The 19,584-nt window shown below is 45.2% G+C and overlaps 1 protein-coding gene across 1 annotated transcript in view; it reads left to right on the top strand.

Annotated features, from left to right (window-relative positions):
• Positions 1–19,584, top strand: part of DSCAM (DS cell adhesion molecule) — an 827,097-nt gene that overhangs the window by 796,581 nt on the left and 10,932 nt on the right. The window contains exons 32-33 of the mRNA XM_042237343.2: positions 9,561–9,758; positions 11,255–11,557. Of these exons, the coding sequence (XP_042093277.2) occupies positions 9,561–9,758; positions 11,255–11,557 (501 nt within the window). The remainder of the gene's footprint in view (positions 1–9,560; positions 9,759–11,254; positions 11,558–19,584) is intronic.

Below are 19,584 nucleotides of genomic sequence, written 5' to 3'. Positions count from 1 at the left end.
GCTAACCTTAGTGAGCATCTGCTCTGTGCTAGGGTTGGGATAAAAAGATTGATGTCATATTTTTATCTTTACAACAACCCTGCAAGGTAGCTACTTACACAGCAGCTCTCAGAGCCCCCATTTTATGAGTGAGGAAACAGCCCCAAATTGTACACATACTGTATAGAAAAACCCAGATTGAGCTGTGGGTCTGTCTGTCCTCCAAGCTTATGCTTTTCTCCTGAACCACTGTTTGAAAAAAACATAATTCTGTTTAATATAGGGATTGTGTTTGGTTTAATTATTAATATTTGACTTCATGTTATATGGAAATTAATTACTGCAATGAAATTAAATCCCCTAGTATGTATCTAAAGCTTATTAATTAGATATTCTGGTTCCTTCATAATTGAAATTGTTTGGATGCCCCGATTACTATCTTTGCAGAAGCTTTGATGTCTAGCTTTTAAATCATTAATCACTCTCTTTGCAGAAATTTACATTCTCCAAGTAGAGTGCTATAATTAGAAAAATAAATATTACAATGTAAAAAGCTATTTTTTATAATGTCTGACTTGTAAAGCATTTGTGAAATGTACTGAGCTTCATGAAGCAAACTGGTTGATTCCTAAATAACATCACACTATGCAGGAAAACAGTGCTAGCTGTTACTAAAATTCACTTGAAAAAAATATTTTCAAGAACATTCTAGAAGAGTCTTTGATTCCTCCTCTCTATGTCACCTCACATCCTTCCTTCTCTGATGATATGAGTACTTTCTGAAGACATGAGTGAGGATCAGCTTTGTGAAGAAATATTTAGGACTAAGAGACTTGCTTTTAAAAATTGCTCTTGGGTCCTTGACATTTTCCCCAGCTACAAACTTTTCCATCACAATCCTCCCTAGCCTGCTTCTGGCGACTTCAGGACTCTACACTGCATGGACAGCTTTCTGAACCACTTCAGTCAGTCCAGTTGCTCAGTCGTGTACAACTCTTTGTGACTCCATGGACTGTAGCATGCCAGGCCTGCTTGTCCATCATCAACTCCCAGAGTCTATTCAAACTCACGTCCATTGAGTTGGTGACGCCATCCAACAATCTCATCCTCTGTCTTTCCCTTCTCCTCCTGCCCTCAATCTTTCCCAGCATCAGGGTCTTTTCCAATGGGTCAGTTCTTCACACCAGGTGAAAGTATTGGAGTTTCAGCTCCAAAGTATTGGAGTTTCAGCTTCAGCATTAGTTCTTCCAATGAATATTCAGGACTGATTTCCTTTAGGATGGACTGGTTGGACCTCCTTGCAGTCCAAGGGACTCTCAAGAGCCCTCTCCAACACCACAGTTCAAAAGCATCAATTCTTTGACACTCAGCTTTCTTTATAGTCCAACTCTCATATCCATACATGACTACTAGAAAAACCAGTAGTCTAGCTTTGACTAGACGGACCTTTGTTGGCAAAGTAATGCCTCTGCTTTTTAATATGCTGTCTAGGTTGGGCATAACTTTTCTTCCAAGGAGCAAGCATCTTTTAATTTCATGGCTGCAGTCACCATCTGCAGTGATTCTAGAACCCCCAAAAATAAAGTCTTCCACTATTTCCATTGTTTCTCATCTAGTTGCCACGAATTGATGGGACCAGATGCCATGATCTTAGTTTTCTGAATGTTGAGTTTTAAGCCAGCTTTTTCACTCTCCTCTTTCACTTTCATCAAGAGGCTCTTTAGTTCTTCTATGCTTTCTGCCATAAGGATGGTGTCATCTGCATATCTGATGTTATTGATATTTCTCTGGTGATCTTGATTCCAGCTTGTGTTTCATCCAGCCCAGTATGTCTCATGATGTACTCTGCATGTAAGTTAAATAAGCAGGGTGGCAATATACAGCCTTGATGGACTCCTTTCCCAATTTGGAACCAGTCTCTTGTTCCATGTCCAGGTCTAACTGTTGTTTCTTGGCCTGTGTACAGATTTCTCAAGAGGCAGGTCAGGTGGTCTGGTATTCCCATCTCTTTCAGAATTTTCCACAGTTTCTTGTGATCCACACAGTCAAAGGCTTTGGCATAGTCAACAAAGCAGAAATAGATGTTTTTCTGGAACTCCCTTGCTTTTTCCATGATCCAGCAGATGTTGGCAATTTTATCTCTGGTTCCTCTGCCTTTTCTAGGGCTTTTTAACTTAGGGCTCTTCAGCCCCAGAAAGGTTGTAGACCCCAGGGACTTCCATTCGTGGATCCCTGGTCTCAGCAAGTCCTTGTTAATGGAGACCTGAGGAGGAGGGTAGGAAAGAGGGACGGGACACAGGACGTTGCCCCAGGAAGTGGCTCCCAGTCTTCCGTATGCATCAGAATGACCCCGGGTGCCAGTTTAAAATACTCATTCCAGGCCTCCACCCCCAGGGATTCTGAGCTGCTTTGTCTAGGGTGGAGCCAGGGACTCTACATTATAACAACCACTCTGGGTGATTCTGACGCTGATTGTCTGGACTGATTCTTGAGAAACACTTCCCCACGTGTTAGATGTGAACCTGGAGTGCAGAGGAGGTATCTACCATGGCTCTGTGGTGCAGGAGCCCCAAGCCTGTCAGGCTCGTGGCACAGCATCCTCCCTGCTCACCAGGAGAAAAGAACCAGCATTTCCAGCTCCCTGTCAATGCTCAACTGGCAGAGATGCACAAGGGCTGGGCATCAAAGGTTACGACCGGAGAGGAGGACAGTGCAACTAAGGCACAGGGGGCCTGCTAGCTGCTCAGTCAGCCCAAGAGGAGGGAAGGCTGACCTGACGGCTTTCAGAATATCCACACAAACCTGCATCAGAGGCACTAGCAGAAGCTCCGCCAAGTGAGAGGGCAGTGGCAGGCAAGAGGCTGGTGGAAGGGGCGATGTGGAAGCTGGTGGAAGGGGCACAGTGGTGTCTCTCATGGCCTCATGGCTTTCACGGTGTAGGCACAGTGAGGGAGCATTAAGGATTCCTTCATTCAACTCAGAAGAATTTGTGAAGATGTTAGTTACTTCACATGTGGCCCAGTGCTCAGGGATGGGGGTGCATCGTAAGGTACAGAAAGACTTTCACTTCCTCTGAGTGGAGGAAGTCAATGTGAAACAAGGAATGAAAGCATTTTGCATTTATCAGTAAGTCTTCCTCAGTGATCAATGAAAAGAAACAGAGGAAAACAATAGAATGGGAAAGACTAGAGATCACTTCAAGAAAATCAGAGGTACCAACGGAACATTTCATGTGAAGATGGGCAGAATAAAGGACAGAAATGGTATGGACCTAACAGAGGCAGAAGATATTAAGAAGAGGTGGCAAGAATACACAGAATTATACAAAAAAGATCATCACGACCCAGATAACCACGATGGTGGGATCATTTACCTAGAGCCAGACATCCTGGAATGTGAAGTGTAGTGGGCCTTAGGAAGCATCACTACGAACAAAGCTAGTGGAGGTAATGGATTTCCAGTTGAGCTACTTCAAATCCTAAAAGATGATGCTGTGAAAGTGCTGCACTCAATATGCCAGAAAATTTGGAAAACTCAGCAGTGGCCACAGGACTGGAAAAGGTCAGTTTTCATTCCAATCCCAAAGAAAGGCAATGCCAAAGAATGTTCAAACTACCGCACAATTGCACTCATCTCACATGCTAGTAGAGTAATGCTCAAAATTCTCCAAGCCAGGCTTCAGCAATACATGAGCCATGAACTTTCAGATGTTCAAGCTGGATTTATAAAAGGCAGAGGAACCAGAGATCAAATTTCTAACATCTGTTGGATCATTGACAAAGCAAGAGAGTTCCAGAAAAACATGTACTTCTTCTTTGTTGACTATGCCAAAGCCTTTGACTGTGTGGATCACAAGAAACTGTGGAAAATTCTGAAAGAGATGGGAATACCAGACCACCTGACCTGCCTCTTGATAAACCTGTATGCAGGCCAAGAAGCAACAGTTAGAACTGGACATGGAACAACAGACTGGTTCCAGATTGGGAAAGGAGTCCGTCAAGGCTGTATATTGTCACCCTGCTTATTTAACTTACATGCAGAGTACATCATGAGACATACTGGGCTGGATGAAACACAAGCTGGAATCAAGATCACCAGAGAAATATCAATAACCTCAGATATGGCAGAAAGTAAAGAGGAACTAAAGAGTCTCTTGATGAAAGTGAAAGAGTAGAGTGAAAAAGCTGGTTTAAAACTCAGCATTCAGAAAACTAAGATCATGGCATCTGGTCCCATCAATTCGTGGCAACTAGATGGGAAACGATGGAAATAGTGGAAGACTTTATTTTTGGGGGTTCTAGAATCACTGCAGATGGTGACTGCAGCCATGAAATTAAAAGATGCTTGCTCCTTGGAAGAAAAGTTATGCCCAACCTAGACAGCATATTAAAAAGCAGAGGCATTACTTTGCCAACAAGGTCCGTCTAGTCAAAGCTAGACTACTGGTTTTTCTAGTAGTCATGTATGGATATGAGAGTTGGACTATAAAGAAAGCTGAGTGTCAAAGAATTGATGCTTTTGAACTGTGGTGTTGGAGAAGACTCTTGAGAGTCCCTTGGACTGCAAGGAGATCCAACCAATCCATTCTGAAGGAGATCAGCCCTGGGTGTTCATTGGAAGGACTGATGCTAAAGCTGAAACTCCAATACTTTGGCCACCTCATGCGAAGAGTTGACTCATTGGAAAAGATTCTGATGCTGGGAGGGATTGGGGGCAGGAGTAGGAGGGGATGACAGAGGATGAAATGACTGGATAGCATCACTGACTCGATGGACGTGAGTCTGAGTAAACTCCAAGAGTTGGTGATGGACAGGGAGGCCTGGCGTGCTGCGATTCATGTGGTCACAAAGAGTCAGACACGACTGAGCAAGTGAACTGAGCTGAACTGAAGGTAGCTCGAATGGTAAAGAATCTACCTGCAATGCAGAAGACCTGGGCTCGATCCCTGGGTTGGGAAGATTCCCTGGTGAAGGACATGACATTCCACTCCAGTAGTCTTGCCTGGAGAATTCCATGGACAGAGGAACCTAGGAGGCTACAGTCCCTAGAGTCGCAACTGAACAAGTAACACTTTCTTTTTCTCCAGAGTTCTTATTACTTTGGGAAACCTGAATACACTTTTTTACTTACAAGAGTGCAAGGGTACAAAGATGTGTGATCACTGTAAGCTATCACCCGGGTTTGTTTTGTCATATTTACCTGGACATCATGCATCCAATGTCACTCATTCTTTCATGCAAAGAGTATTCACCAAGCAGCTCAGGCACATGCAGGGCTGGACTGGTAGTCAAATAAGACATGTCCCCCTGCACCCCTCACCTCTGTCTCCCCTAGTTACTACCAGTCGATGCCTTTCTGCATTCCTGGCATTCTCCGGCATCTTATGCTGTTGTTTTTGTTCCATTGCTAAGTTGTGTCCAATTCTTTGTGACCCCTGGCAACAACCTAGGCTCCCCTGTCCGACATCTAGTTCTGTGATTTTTCATGGCTATTTCCTGTCAAGTTCTCTAAAGTGAATTTCTAGTCTTCCTGGTCCACCTACCAAATTTCCCATCATCATCTTCATTAGACAGGATGCTCTCCATCCCTGGTCAAGTGTTTGTCACTCAGGAATCATGGGTTCAGTCACAGGTTGGTTGATTCCTCCCACATGCCTGCAGTTCACTAGCTGGTTAATCTCACTCACATCTCTCGACAGTGTTGATGGTGGGTGAGGTCATCACCCTAGTCCCAGAGAGGAAGGCAGTGGGTACTTGATGAGGTCACAGCCCTCAAGGAGTAATGCTGGACCAGTCTCAGAGGAGCTCACCCCCAAACCCCACTCTCAACCCCTCTACACTGCCTCTAAGCAGAGACGATGCTTCCAATAGGACCTCTAGGAAGGAAAGTCACTTCCCATATATATATATAAAATAAGAAGACTTTACAACATGGATTGAATCTTTCCTGTTGTGACTAAAAAAAAAAAAAATGTGCCACACTCCCTCACCTATGCTGGTACTCAACATACAGTGGAAAAGTACCTGATGGGGATGAAGAATCTAGTGTGTGAATCATAAATATTTATTCATTAAATGATAGGAATATTCAGCCCCCTCCTCATTCCATCCTCTCTATGAGACAACTGGTAGATTCATCCTACAAAGCCGAGGCCTCAGCATCGGAAAGAGACAAAAACCAGTGGCAGGGAGTAAAAGCCGATTAATCCCACAATTGCAGTCCACATGGCATGTTTTATAACCCTATTATCCGCCAAATCCTCTCTTATCCCAAGTTCAAGATAATTAAAATAATTTGATTCAATGGGCAGAAGCTTAATAATTCCAGTTCAGACCTTATGTTGAAAGGCCAAGAGTTATTTATATCACTTACACCCTATCATTGATTGCTTAGCAAGCATGGTACCTCATCACTGGAATTTATTTATAATGTTGAGGTCCCAGATAAACTACTTTCCATGCAGAGGCAGTAAACCCCAACATTTATTTGGTTAATAGATTAACTAGGAAGATGTACGAAGGAGATTACTGAGTGGAACCCAAGTAAGGTTTTTGTTACCTTAGAAACTATCTTACAGAAAAGTTCAGTTCAGGTCAGAAAACCTGATGATTAAAAAATGTGTCAACCCCTCTGTAGTATTCTACAGAGTAGTATTCTCTGTAGTATACAGAGACAAATTTGCCCATAGGATGCTTGCTTAGAGCAGGACAAACTGCAGTTCAAAAAGTAATATCATGACCTATATTCCCAATATTATCAGGCCACTGGTAAAGCTGTCTTCATCTAGCAAAAAAAAAAAAAGTGATAATGAACAAAATTAACTGGAAAAGACCTGCTTGAATAGTGCAACGTGACCATGGAACTTTCCAGATAGAGTGATCTCACTGGTGAAAGTGGTCTGTGGGAGTGAAGGTTTATCTCTGGCCCACTGTTGGTGGGTGAGCTTGGCAGGAGGAAGCTCACAGGTGTGGGGTTTGGGGAGTTTGAGGAAATTGTGTCCTGGAAGTGAGACTCTCAATCTGACCCCTTTTTCCATAAGCATCCACACTAGGAGTAAACCTGATCCGTAGCTGCACCAACAAGCAGTTTAAAGAATAAAAATAAGAACCCTCAAAACTTATGTAAGGGACTGGGTAATTTTCTGGAAAAGATTCATTAGCATTTAAATAACAAGCTCCACTATTTAAGCTCCACTTATCACGTTGACAGTGCCTAGGAGACATGCAGCCTCCTACCCAGGAGAAGATTTTTCTGTCTCTTTGAGGACCTCTCTCCTAGCATTTAGGCAGAGAAACCCAATTATCATTCATACCTTTCTGTCCAGAGAGCTTGGCGCTCCAGCATAACTCATTTACATTCTAATCAAGGTCCCCCAAATCCTCCAATAAAGTCGTCTGTGGAATTTTGCAAGTAACGGATGAAATGTGTCTGAAAATCAATGCCTCAGAGAATTATGCACCAAGACGGAGCATTTTGATGATCCAGGAAATCTTAAAATATATCGACCGAGCTGCCATCTTTATGCTTCTCTGCAATGTTGTAGAATGATGGATTAGATTCCAAGTTTGATAACTGGAAACTGGCAAAAAGGAAAATCCCCCACTTTATTTTTTTTAATTTAAACGTATTTATTTTAATTAGAGGTGAATTACTTTACAATATTGTATTGGGTTTGCCATACATCATTTTAAAAGAAAGTCATTTCACCGCTCTCAAGTGTCATGCCCCATGACCCAGCATGGAATTATAAACGAGCTGGTGTCACACAGACACAGTGGCTGACTCTTAGGAGTCTGGCTGAGGACATGCTTGGCCAAGTAATGGGCAGTCTTGGACTGACAGGTGGGGTCTTAAGTTCTGTTCTTATCACTTAATAGCTGTATCACTTCTCTCTGAGCTTCCATCGCCTCAAATGTAAAGTGACTCTGGGCTGCACGTATTCATCCTATTCATCCAAGGTAGTCTGTGTCCAGAGATCACGGCGGGCTCTCAGTTAATTTTGGATGACCCCAGGATGTATGCCCTTACTCTGTCCTGCAGAGACTTGGAAGCTCAGGAGCATTATGAGGCCATGTCATCAGGCCACAGGTTGTCCCTCTGTTTTTTGCTCTTTAGAAAGTGCTCCATTAGTAATAAGCAGTCATCACAGATGGCAGTGTAGAGAGGTAGCCAGATCATTTTTGAAATAGAACTGCCTAAAATTCCTCTTTGAAAAGCAGAGAATTCAAAAATGGAGAGGGACCCTATGTTGCCTTCAGGATGGAGCCCCAGAAAAATCATGCCAGTAACTGGGCCTCTCCATTTTCCACAGAATTCCAGTGTCCAACACTCTGTGCTGTTGAACCATCTTTGAGCTAAGAGTTGAGCTAACAACTCAGTCTACCTACTTGACCTCTTGCCTCTGTTCCCAGACTTAGAGATGATGAAACCCACCTGGCTTCAGCCTGTGTGTCCATAAATCTCTGTGTTTCTGAAGATGGCAGAGCCGGAACCTCCGAACATGCATGAACCCTTTGTTCTTTCTCCACATGGAATCACCCAAGTCTTTGTCAGAGTTCAGACAATCACGTTGAAGAGATACTGCCATATGCAAAGGGATAAGAGAATGTTTGGACAAAAAATGGATCTTCCCTCTTCCCCTGCTCTAGAGCATTGCAATTTAGTTGAGGAACAACAGTCATACTTGAGGCAGTGAGTTAATATTAGACAGCAATCTATACAGGAGACCCTTGCTTCCCCTGCTTCCTTTCCTAGAGCTGCTGTTAAAAACATGTCACAAACTGCTTTTTTTTTTTTTTTTTTTTGAGTGGCTTTAAAGAACCAGAATTTATGTTCTCACAGTCCCACTAGCAACAGGTCCAAAATCAAGGTGTCAGCAGGCCACACCCACTCTGAAGCTGGTAGGGGAGGACCTTTCCTTACCCCTTCCCAGTGTGTGGTGATGGTCTCCGAGCTCCTCAATCCAGCTGTGGCCCTTGATCTCTACCTCCATCACCCTCTCCTCCTTGTCTGTCTCCTTGTCTTGTAAGGACACCAGTTATGTTAGCTCCAGAAGGCACCCTACTCCAGTCTGGCCTCATCTGAACTAATAGCAAAAGCAGTGACCCTACTTCTAAATACAATCACCAGCTCAGGATGTGGACGTATGAATCTCTTTGAGGGGACAGAGTTCAACCTACAAGAATACCTGGAGGTAATACTGCAGCAAGGAAGCCCAATTAGAGCATACGTGGTCCAACTCTCTCCTTTTACAGAAGGTAGTGATTCTTAGGAAGTTTAAGTGATATGAGGGGTGTCATGAAACTATTACGAGCCCAGAGCAAGACTTAAATTCATAACTCCTGAGTCCAAATCTGATGTTTTTTCTCTACAGGGATTGTTTAAGTGCTTAAGTATCACACAAGTGTTTCAGACCCTAGGGGAAAGGAAACCAGTGCTCCAGACAGGGCAATCAGGGAGAGCTTCCTGGAGGCAGCATGAGTGGATCATAGAGCTGAATTGGGAGCACCCCACTCCACACCTTGATCACAGCTGATCACCCTCCCAAAGACAAACATAGACTTTGTTCTCGTTCTTCCCAGATCCCACCACCAGGAGGAATGCCAAGGCTGGGCCCACTGCGAGGAACCGGTACGCCAGCCAGTGGACCCTCAACAGACCCCACCCCACCGTTTCAACACACACCCTCACCACTGACTGGAGGCTGCCAACGCCCAGGGCCGCAGGCTCAATGGACAAGGAGAGTGACAGCTACAGTGTCAGCCCCTCACAAGACACAGGTAGGGCCTGACTGCCTCCTCCTCCCTGAATGAGCAGGACTACCCTCTGAGTTTCAGGGCCCTACCTGTGCCCTTTCAAGGTCACTTTCAACTTGCTGGACCATTGACCTGACAGATACCGATGAAGCTGTACGTCCTTGGCCAAATCTAGGGTCTAGCAAAGTCCGCCAAGCAAAACCAAAGGAATCTATGTTGCAGGCATCTCGAATCTCAGACTCACATTGCTCCCTCTGCCCTTCACTCCTGCCATGCTGAGAGAAACACAGAAGTTTCTAAGTGTTCTACCATGATTACAATCACCCCGATTATACCTTGAGGGTGTGTGGCCCACTCCCATCTCCGGGATTAAGACTGAACTTGGAGTTGCATGACAAGGTCACAGTACCCTGGATGGGGAACATGGCTGGTCCATTTGACAGTGAAACAGGGCTTGATTGTCTGTGCCATTCGCCAAGAGCTCACCCTAGAGGGAAGACAGAGCCTAAGAATAGCACTGGGTTGCCCACCCTCCCTCCAATCTAAAATTTTGAAAAGAAATTCTATCTAAACTTAATAGCTGTAGGAAATTTTCATACTCATTTTCTTTTGTTCTGGATGATATACTTCAAAAATAGTCTTCCAGAGGTGGAGCATCACCACGTACATTTATTTTTGTGGCAGTTATTTCTCTTACAAGAACCTCAGAGTTCCACTGAGGTGACTTCAGAACTTTTGAGTGGGTTTAAAATGTAGAGCGTCCTCTTACCCAAGATGTACCTTTCTGGAGGGTCTCTGGTCCCCATAAAGGGTGAGCCTCAAACACAGTGGATGTGCCCCAGGGTTCAGCTACGATTCTGCCTAGTAACCAGTTCCATGCAGTTACACGTTCATTTCTGAGGATTGGCCTGTATTCCTGCCCCACGGAGGCCAGAGGAGTAGAACACAGAGCTCAGATCATTCCCGACAATGAAAGTGTCACTGTGGCCCAGGAAGACTTGCGGAGCAGGAAGGGGTGCTGCTGTTCATGCATATTGCATTCCCAGCTGTCTTGAATCCGCCTGCAATGCAGGAGACATGGGTTTGATCCCTGAGTCGGGAAGATCTGCTGGAGGAGGAAATGGTGACCCACTCCAGTATTCTTGCCTGGAGAGTCCCATGGACAGAGGAGCCTGGTGGGCTACAGTCCATGGAATCCCAAGGAGTCAGACATGATTGAGCAACAAGCCAGCTGTCTTAACTAAAAGCAGAAGTTTCAAGGGGAGGTATTACTGATCTATGGCAATGTCCCATACTGGGGACAGGTGCCTCCAGCAAGTCAGTTGAAACCCTGAAGCCACATGGCTGAGGCTCATGAAGGTGGCCTCACAGTGACAAAGGCAATCCTCAGATAAAGACCCAGGACTCCTGCCTGGCTGCCCAGTGATGGGGAGAACCAGCCACAGGCCCCCGTCACCACCCGATCAGTGCAGACTCCCAGTGACGACTCATCATCTTGTTTTCTCTTTTTCATGGCACAGATCGAGCGCGAAGCAGCATGGTCTCCACAGAAAGTGCCTCCTCCACTTATGAAGAACTGGCCAGGGCCTACGAGCATGCCAAGATGGAAGAGCAGCTGAGGCATGCCAAGTTCACCATCACGGAGTGCTTCATCTCAGACACATCGTCCGAGCAGTTGACGGCAGGGACAAACGAGTACACAGACAGTCTGACCTCCAGCACCCCTTCGGAGTCAGGGATCTGCAGGTTCACTGCCTCTCCCCCCAAACCTCAGGATGGAGGACGAGTGATGAACATGGCAGTTCCAAAGGCACATCGGCCAGGTGAGACAAGACATGCCTGGACCAGTGTCGGGGAAGCACGTCTTCCCAAGACACACTCTTCCACTGTGAAAGCCTTGTTGGTGTTTACACTAGTCTTCTATTTATTGATTGCTGAATCATGTACCACCCCAAAGCCTAGAGGCTTACAGCAACAATGATCATTTATTTCATGTATGAATCTGAAACTGAGTCAGAGCTTGGTTGGGACATGCATATCCATTCCAGCCATGTCCATGGGGAAGCCCAGTTAGGATGAAGAAGACATGTTCAGTCACTATCCTGGAGGGTGAGTTCTGGCCATGTCCTCCCAACATAGGTTTCTTCATAATCTGGCTTGTGCTTCCTCCTGTCTAAGAGCCAGTGTCCCAAGAGATGGAGAGTGGAAATAGCCATTTCCTTAAGCCTGGGCCTGGAAACTGACGCAGCACTTCTGCCATATATACTGTCAGTCAGTCAAGTGACCACAAAGCTCTGGGAGCCCAGGGTCTAAGAAGGGAGCTCTCCGCTGCTTGAGAAGTATTGAAAATTGGGGGTGAGAGTTTCAGAAGGAGAGCAGTCTTACCAGTGAGCCAGCCTCTGCAACTTGGCTTCACTGAGTTGCCCAAAATGACAGTAAATGGCTGGTATCAGGTTGGCAATACATTCGTGTCTGCCTTGAGCAGTATAGTCAGTAGAAGCTGCAAACCCTGAGGCCTGCAGGGCCTGGCAGATCCTGTGAATGAGTGAAGAGGGTGAGGAGCAGAGCAAAGGGAGGGATAGAGACATGGAGAACTCAAGAGTTCAGTGACTGTAGAGGAAAAGGACTCCAGCAAACTCCTGCCAACTGATCCCGAGTGGAAATGCGGGCTGTAAGAGGAGATTCTCAAAAGGAGACAGATATTTTGGTTTTATATGGAGACTCACAGTTTTCAAGTGTTTGCTCAGATTTGTGCAGATCATCATACAGAGCAAATAAAACACATCTTTAGACTGCCTCCAAACCACGGCAACCGGTTGCAGTTCTCATCTGAAAAATCCTTTTTCCTTTTTCACCCTGAAGTTCCTGTCTATAGATTTGACTTTGTGCACTGGCTAATCCATTCTTGTTGAACCCAGTTTTATTTTTCATTTTCCTATTTTCTAAGTGACTATATTGGTTCTCTTTCAAAAATGTATATCCACTTTAAATCACCACGATTCCTTTGGGCTTTTCAGCAGAAGGCCAGGCTGAAAAAAGCTTTATAAATGCATAAAATATATATAAAATAAAAATTGTCTATCCAGCAACTAATCTCCCAAACCGAGTCAAGATCCACACCAGCTGACTATCAAGAATGATGGCTTCATTTATTTCTGTGCTGTCTACCTCCTCAGGGAGAAGATGTTCTCGGTGGGTGATTTTATCCAAAGGACTTTTTGTTGCTGGCATTTATTTGCAAGGCAGATGCAAGTGTAGGATAAATATCATGACTCTTTTGAGGCTGTACAGCTTGAGATTGAGGAAGACAGGAGAGGAGAAAAATGAGCCTCTGGGCTTTTGTTTAGTCTTGCTGAGCTGCCGTGGGCTCACCTGTAAAATGGGAATGACATAGACGCCCACTGTCTGGGCTTTGTGTAAGCTGTGTGTCGCCTGAGGCAGATGTCAGCAGCAGTAGTGGTCACTCGGGTCTTGCCTGGTTGACGTGCCATTAGGGCTCCCATAGGGACCCCAGTGAAGGTCTCAGGATGAGGTGCTGCCCCCGACCCCTTCCTTGGTTTATTTTCTCTTCTATGGCCATTGATTCCTGGAGAGCATCCACCTCATTTGTGTGTCACCCAGTTCTACTGTACACTGTGACCCAAGTGGGACTTCTCAGGAATTCAAGGATGGTTCAATATAAAATCATTAATATTAACAGAATTGGGGGGGGTGGTGGATACATGATCATTCAAGGCGGAGAAAGCATTTGACAAAACCCAACATTTTTCTAAAAAAATATAAGAACACTCCACAAACTAAGAATAAAGGAGAATTCCTTCAACTTGAGAAAGGGCATCTATGTGAAACAGCTAACATCATACTCAATGGTAAAAAGTCGAATACTATTTCCTTAAGATCAGGAATAAGATGGAGATGTCTGCTCTCACCACTTCTGCTTAATATTGCATTGTAATTTCTAGTAAGGCAAATTAAGAAAATGGCATCCATATTTGGCCGATAAAAGTAGAGCCGTGGCAAAGATTCCGCCTGCCAATACAGGAGATGCAAGAGATGCAGATTCTATCCCTGGGTCGGGAAGATCCCCTGGAGAAGGAAATGGCACCCACTCCAGTATTTGAGTAGCCTGGCATGCTAAGTCTATGGGGCCGCAAAGAGTCCGGCACAACTTGAGCAGCAGTTAAGAACTACACACTCCCATCTGAGACACACACCACACTTCCCCTTGCATACAGCGAGCCCCCGGAGGAGCACTAAGTATGTGTGCAGGTCTTGAAATAGTTTAAGGTTTGTGTTTTGTTGATGACTTGTTTCAGTGTTTTTTGACTCATATGAAAACATGTTTGAACTGTTTTCATGAAATTGTTCCCTGGATCCATCAGAACAATTGAAAAAACCTAGAGAAGGTACTATTTTCTGAATATATACACTATTTATATATTGTTTTTTAATCTCACTTTTTAAATTAATTATTTATTTATTTATCTGGCTGTTGGGTCTCAGTTGTGGCAAGTGGGTCTTCCTTGCATCAGGTGAGATCTTTTGTTGAGGCTCATGGACTCTCTAGCTGTGGCATTCAGGCTTAGTAGTTAACAGCACTCAGGCTTAGTTGCTCCACTTCATGGGATCTTCATTCCCTGACCAGGAATCAAACCCACATTCCCTGTATTACAAGGTGGATTCTTAACCCACTGGACCCCCAGGGGAGTCCCTTACTATACTGTTTAGGCTAAAATGATTTTGTAACTTTAGGTATGAATAAGCTTTTAAATTCACCTGAATTCTAACATCCACAAACTGTGTTGTCCACTCTAGATGCCAAAATTATTATTGAACATTTGATATGCTTTTAGAAAAATATGTCATCCTCTGGAAGCCTTCCTGTATCTCCTTTATAATGAAACTAAATTAAACACTGGGCACAAAACCCAAAGTTACAATGTAGTATCCTGCTGACTGGAGACTGTCAAAATTACCAGTTCCTTGAGTAGGTCTTTCAAACCAAATTATTTACCTGTGTTCCCTCGTGTTTCTGAATGCTTATTAATCATCCAGGTCTCTGGATATCTGTTTCTTTGCCATCAGTTCTTTTTTGATGAGCTTTTTTTTTTTTCTCTCTCTCTCTCCATTTATAACCCCAAGCTTTTAAGTTCTTTACAAATCAGGATTAAGTTAAATAAATTTGGCCAGACTGTGGCTACAGGAAAATAGGAAACATGTCTTAGTTACCTTCATTTTCCCCCCAGTGCCTATCAGATATCTGACAACATAAAGTGTTCAAGAAATATTTTCAATTGACTTAATTAATTGAATATATACTCCTATCACTGTTGATGTATAGTAGGTGCTTAAGAAATGTCATTGAATGAATTAATATATGATGATTGTGATGATGAAAAGATTTGCCAATTGGTTCAAATATTACAACTGTTAGAAATTATTAGTAAAATAAAAGAGTACATTTAAGTCTACTCCATCTTCCAGCCTAACTTTAAACAAAGTGATTTATTTTCTAATCTTGTTCTTAAGATTAGAAACTCTCTTCCACCAATGGGGGTAGTTCCCAATGAAATGTGGACAGCTACTACCAAGTCAGTTATCAAAATCTAGTTTTAGATTTTTAACACATCTGAACTTTGAATTTGCTGCCTTTTTAGGACTTGTGTACTTAAAATCAAATGCAAGTTTTGTAACTTTGGTTTTCTTCAATAAGGCATGGCTATTTCCATCTTTGGGGCTGCCCTGGTGGCTCAGATGGTAAAGAATCTGCCCGCAATGCAGGAGACCTGGGTTCAATCCCTGGGTCAGGAAGATTCCCTGGAGGAGGGCATGGCTACCCACTCCAGTATTCTTGCCTGGAAAATTTCATGGACAGAGGAGCCTGGTGGGCTACAGTCCATGGGGTCGCAAAGAGTCGGACATGGCTGCGTGACTAACACACATTTACACTTTAAAAACAAAGCTAACAAACCTTCTGTTTCCCGAGAAGCAGCTGGAAAGTTTAACAGTGTCTTTTCCTCTTGGTCAAGGTGGCTCTCATACTTCGGTTACAGTACCGATTTTTGGTTTCAGGTAGCACCTGGAGCCAGTTTCTGACTTTCTTGGATTCCTGCTGCTGCTTTATTCATGATGCATATCCTGTGCAGTCAAGAGATTCCACTGCAGGAAGCTACTTAAATCAATTTAAAGTTTCACACTTGCAACCTAATACAACCTGGCCCCGCCAGCAGCAGGGGCAGGACCCCCACACTCCTTCTGATGGACAGGTGGACACCAGGGCTCCAGCCTTGAATGTCTGTATCTCCCTGACTGGCTCCCTGACCCTGCTCCTCCGCCGCAATAAATGCAGTGGAAGTTTTCTGATTGGAAATGGCCACTGCCTGCCTCCAACTTGCTGGCTCTTAGAGTAAACAGTTATATGAAGCAGTTTGGGGGTCTTAGTTTTAGGTTCTATTCCTCCCATACCTCATGCTTTCCTGAGTGTGTGTGTGTTTAACAAAAGAGAAGAGTGTGGAGTGAGAGGCAGGGTTCCCACCTGAAAGACCAGCCAGCTTCTGCTCAGGTCACATCCCCTGCAAAGGCTGGCCTTGTTCCCAGCTGTTGCTGTGTGCACATGTAGCCATGTCCCTGCGTGTGCATACACACACACGCACACACACACACATACGAGGCTTGAGGTCCCAGCCTCCATCCTTCTAGAGGTAGCCTTGCTCTTTCCCACCCAACCTCCCCACCTCCCTCCTTTCCTCCAGCCTGTATTTTCTGGCATCCACTCCACAACTGGTCCTGCTTTCAGAGTGAGGGATACACCCCAGTGTAGGGGGTCCCTGAGGGTGTCATGTGGGAGGTCCCTGAGGGGTCACATGGGAGCTGGAGCTGCCTTTGACCCTCATGGACCCTTCCCCACTAGGGCCTCTGAATGCCCTTACAGCGAGTTCCCAGCTCACCTATCCTGTAAGCAGATTTTCCAATCCTGCTTTTTATCCAGAACTACTCTATTTCAGAAGGACCATGAGCACAGACAAACTTAAAGCTCCACTTCATACCTCAGTGTGGTTTTGAAAAGTTCGCCAGCAAGTAGGAGGGTCACAATAATGATGAGCCCTTAAAAATGCATGAAGCCTCCTAGGTACAAGCCAAGAATGGTAACAGAATCTGCAGGCGGGACCTCTGGTATCCAGCTCACATTACTTATTTAGAGTTGTTCCTGGTTGCCGTTTGGGAGTGAAGATTCATTTACCAAGAGGGGTTTGTTTACGAGTTTTCATTACCACTGCAACATTAATATTAAACTGGAAAAGTGTTAGATCTGGTCGGGCTTGGATGTGGGCAGACTACATACTCCCCTTTGTAAGGAGCTCTTTGATGCTGTAGTATCCTTGCAAGTCTGTGTGGTTTTTAAGTGAAATTGCCAGAAGTCAAGGTACGCATCCTTGGCTTCTTACTTTTGCATCAGTCTCCAGCTCCATCCAAGCACAGACATCAAACCTTGTTAGAGCTTGATGAAAGTTCCTTTTGATGTGTCCCCAGAGGAGACTGGAGCCCACAGGGAGCTTGCTTCACTGTCATTCTGCATGAGTTTTTTGTGAAAGTGTGCACATGTTCTCACACTTGCTAACGAATAAAGAATTGTCCAGCAGGGAGAAGAAAGCTATTGGAACGTGTCTTGGAGTTCCAGGCTCCCCCTAAATGCATTCATTTGTCCCTTTTTTATCCCTAAACTTCTATTTCAAAAGTGCTTGACCAGTTTTCACAGATGAGATAGTTCAGAGCATAAGAAAGACTCTTTTAAGATTCAAGATTTTCATTGGAAACAATCAGGCGCATTTCCTTTGTATGCATGTATGCTGAGTTGCTTCAGTTGTGCCCAACTCTTTGTGAACCACTGGGCTGTAGCCCACCAGGCTCCACTGTTGATGGGATTCTCCAGGTAAGAAGACTGGAGTGGGTTGTCATGCTCTCCTCCAGGGGATCTTCCCAACCCAGGGATTGAACCTGCATCTCTTGTATCTCCTGCATTGGCAGGTGGGTTCTTTACCATTATCGCCACCTGAGAAGCCCTTCCCTTATATAAGTAAGAGTTAAAGCTCGCAGGGGTCACAGAACTACTTGAGTAGACGCAGTATTTCAAGGCAGGATTTCAGCCCGCTCTCACGCATACCTGCCCATGGCTCTGAGCTCCCACCTCTTCAGGGCCAGTCTGACATAGACCTTCTGATTGCTGGTCCATCAGGCACATCCCTTACTTTTCTCCATGACAAACTGAGGCTGTAATTCCTTGTGGAGTAGGAGGGACAGAGGAGTACAGTTCCTTATTCTGATTGAATCCAATGCTTTAAAAGCAAAATTAGGGCTTCCCAGATGGCACAATGGTAAAGAATCCACCTGCCAGTGCAGACGATGCAGGAGAGGCAGGTTCCGTCCTGCGTTGGGAATATCGCCTGGAGAAGGATTGGCAACCCAGTCCAGTATTCTTCCCTGGAGAATTCCATAGACAGAGGAGCTGGTGAGCTACAGTCCATGGGGTCACAGAGTCAGACGCAACTGAGTGACTGAGCACAGAATAAAACTGAAGTGAAGTAAGGACCCCTTGGAATTCAGAGCTTGGACCGTTTAAGCTAGGGCTCCTCAACAGCAGTGCCGTTAACATCTGGGGTTGGGTGAAGCTTTGTGGCCGGGACCAGCCTGGCCATGGCAGGATGCTGAGCATCCCTGGCCTTGGGCTAGAAGCCAGTAGCAGATGCCCTACCAACCAAGACACCTCCAGAAGGCTTCAGGGATTGCTGTGTGTGCCCTGGAGGGCAAAATGACCCTCAGCTGAGAACCACTGCTCTCAACTGTAGACTTTATTTTCCTAGGGTGTGTGTGGCAAGTGGCCAGAACCCTATCACAGCCAGATTCACAGAGTTCAAGTCCATTACAGAGTTCCTGAGTTGGTCCATTCTCGTTCTGTGCTGGGAATGACTTTGTCATTTTCTTCCAAAGTTAAAGTGCGTTCAAACATCGCCTGTGAGTCTAAACAGATAGAGAAGGTTCAGGAGGTTTTGCTTTCCTGATAGGCAGCTGTGGGGTGTGGGGGGTGAGGGAGTGTCCTGGTTTTCAGCTAAAAAGAGGCAAGTTTAACATAGCAGTTTTCACACAGTGGGGCCAAGCAGGGCTGAAGGCCCCGGGGTGGTGGATGACACTCTCTGAGCTCACATCTGCTGATGGATGTTAGGATGGATCACTGTGCTGGCTTGCAGCCCATGGCCAGGAGTTATCTGCACACCACTGAGCAGAGTTAACTACCGAGAGAGAAATGGATGCCAACTTATTTAGTCTGAACTTTTGGGGATGTTGGTGGCACCGACCCCTGAGGGCAGTGATGAGAGGATGAGAAATGGCCCATTATGTCAAATAATAAGGCATAACTTGGAAATAATGGCTAAATCACCTCTCATCCTTCAGGGCATGAGTTGGCGCAGCGCCTGGGCTGGCGGTGGGGAGGGCAGGGATGAAGGGCGCGGCTCAACACCCAGGTATCACAGAGGCCCCCATGCAGGTGGACTGTCGAGGGTCGAGGGCCAGCTCACAGCTGCAGTCATAACCCAGACGCCTTTGCCACTGTCCTGTGACTCACTGTCCCCTGACCTTGACCTTTCTCTGTACGTGGCTCTGTGTCTCTCACAGTCATCTCTCCGGGTCCTATGTCTCCATGACATCCATCTGCTTCCCTCTGGCCGTGTTCCTCTGACCCCCTCCTCCCTGCCTCTCTCCCTTTCTCTGTCTCTCTGCCCCCATCTCTCTGTCTCTCTCTCCCCATCTCTCTGCTTCTCTCTGTCTCTGTCTGTCTCTCCTCTACCCTGCCCTT

Source organism: Ovis aries, chromosome 1 (assembly GCF_016772045.2).
Source record: "Ovis aries strain OAR_USU_Benz2616 breed Rambouillet chromosome 1, ARS-UI_Ramb_v3.0, whole genome shotgun sequence".
NCBI lineage: Eukaryota > Metazoa > Chordata > Mammalia > Artiodactyla > Bovidae > Ovis > Ovis aries.
This window is presented reverse-complemented; position numbering and strand designations above follow the sequence as displayed.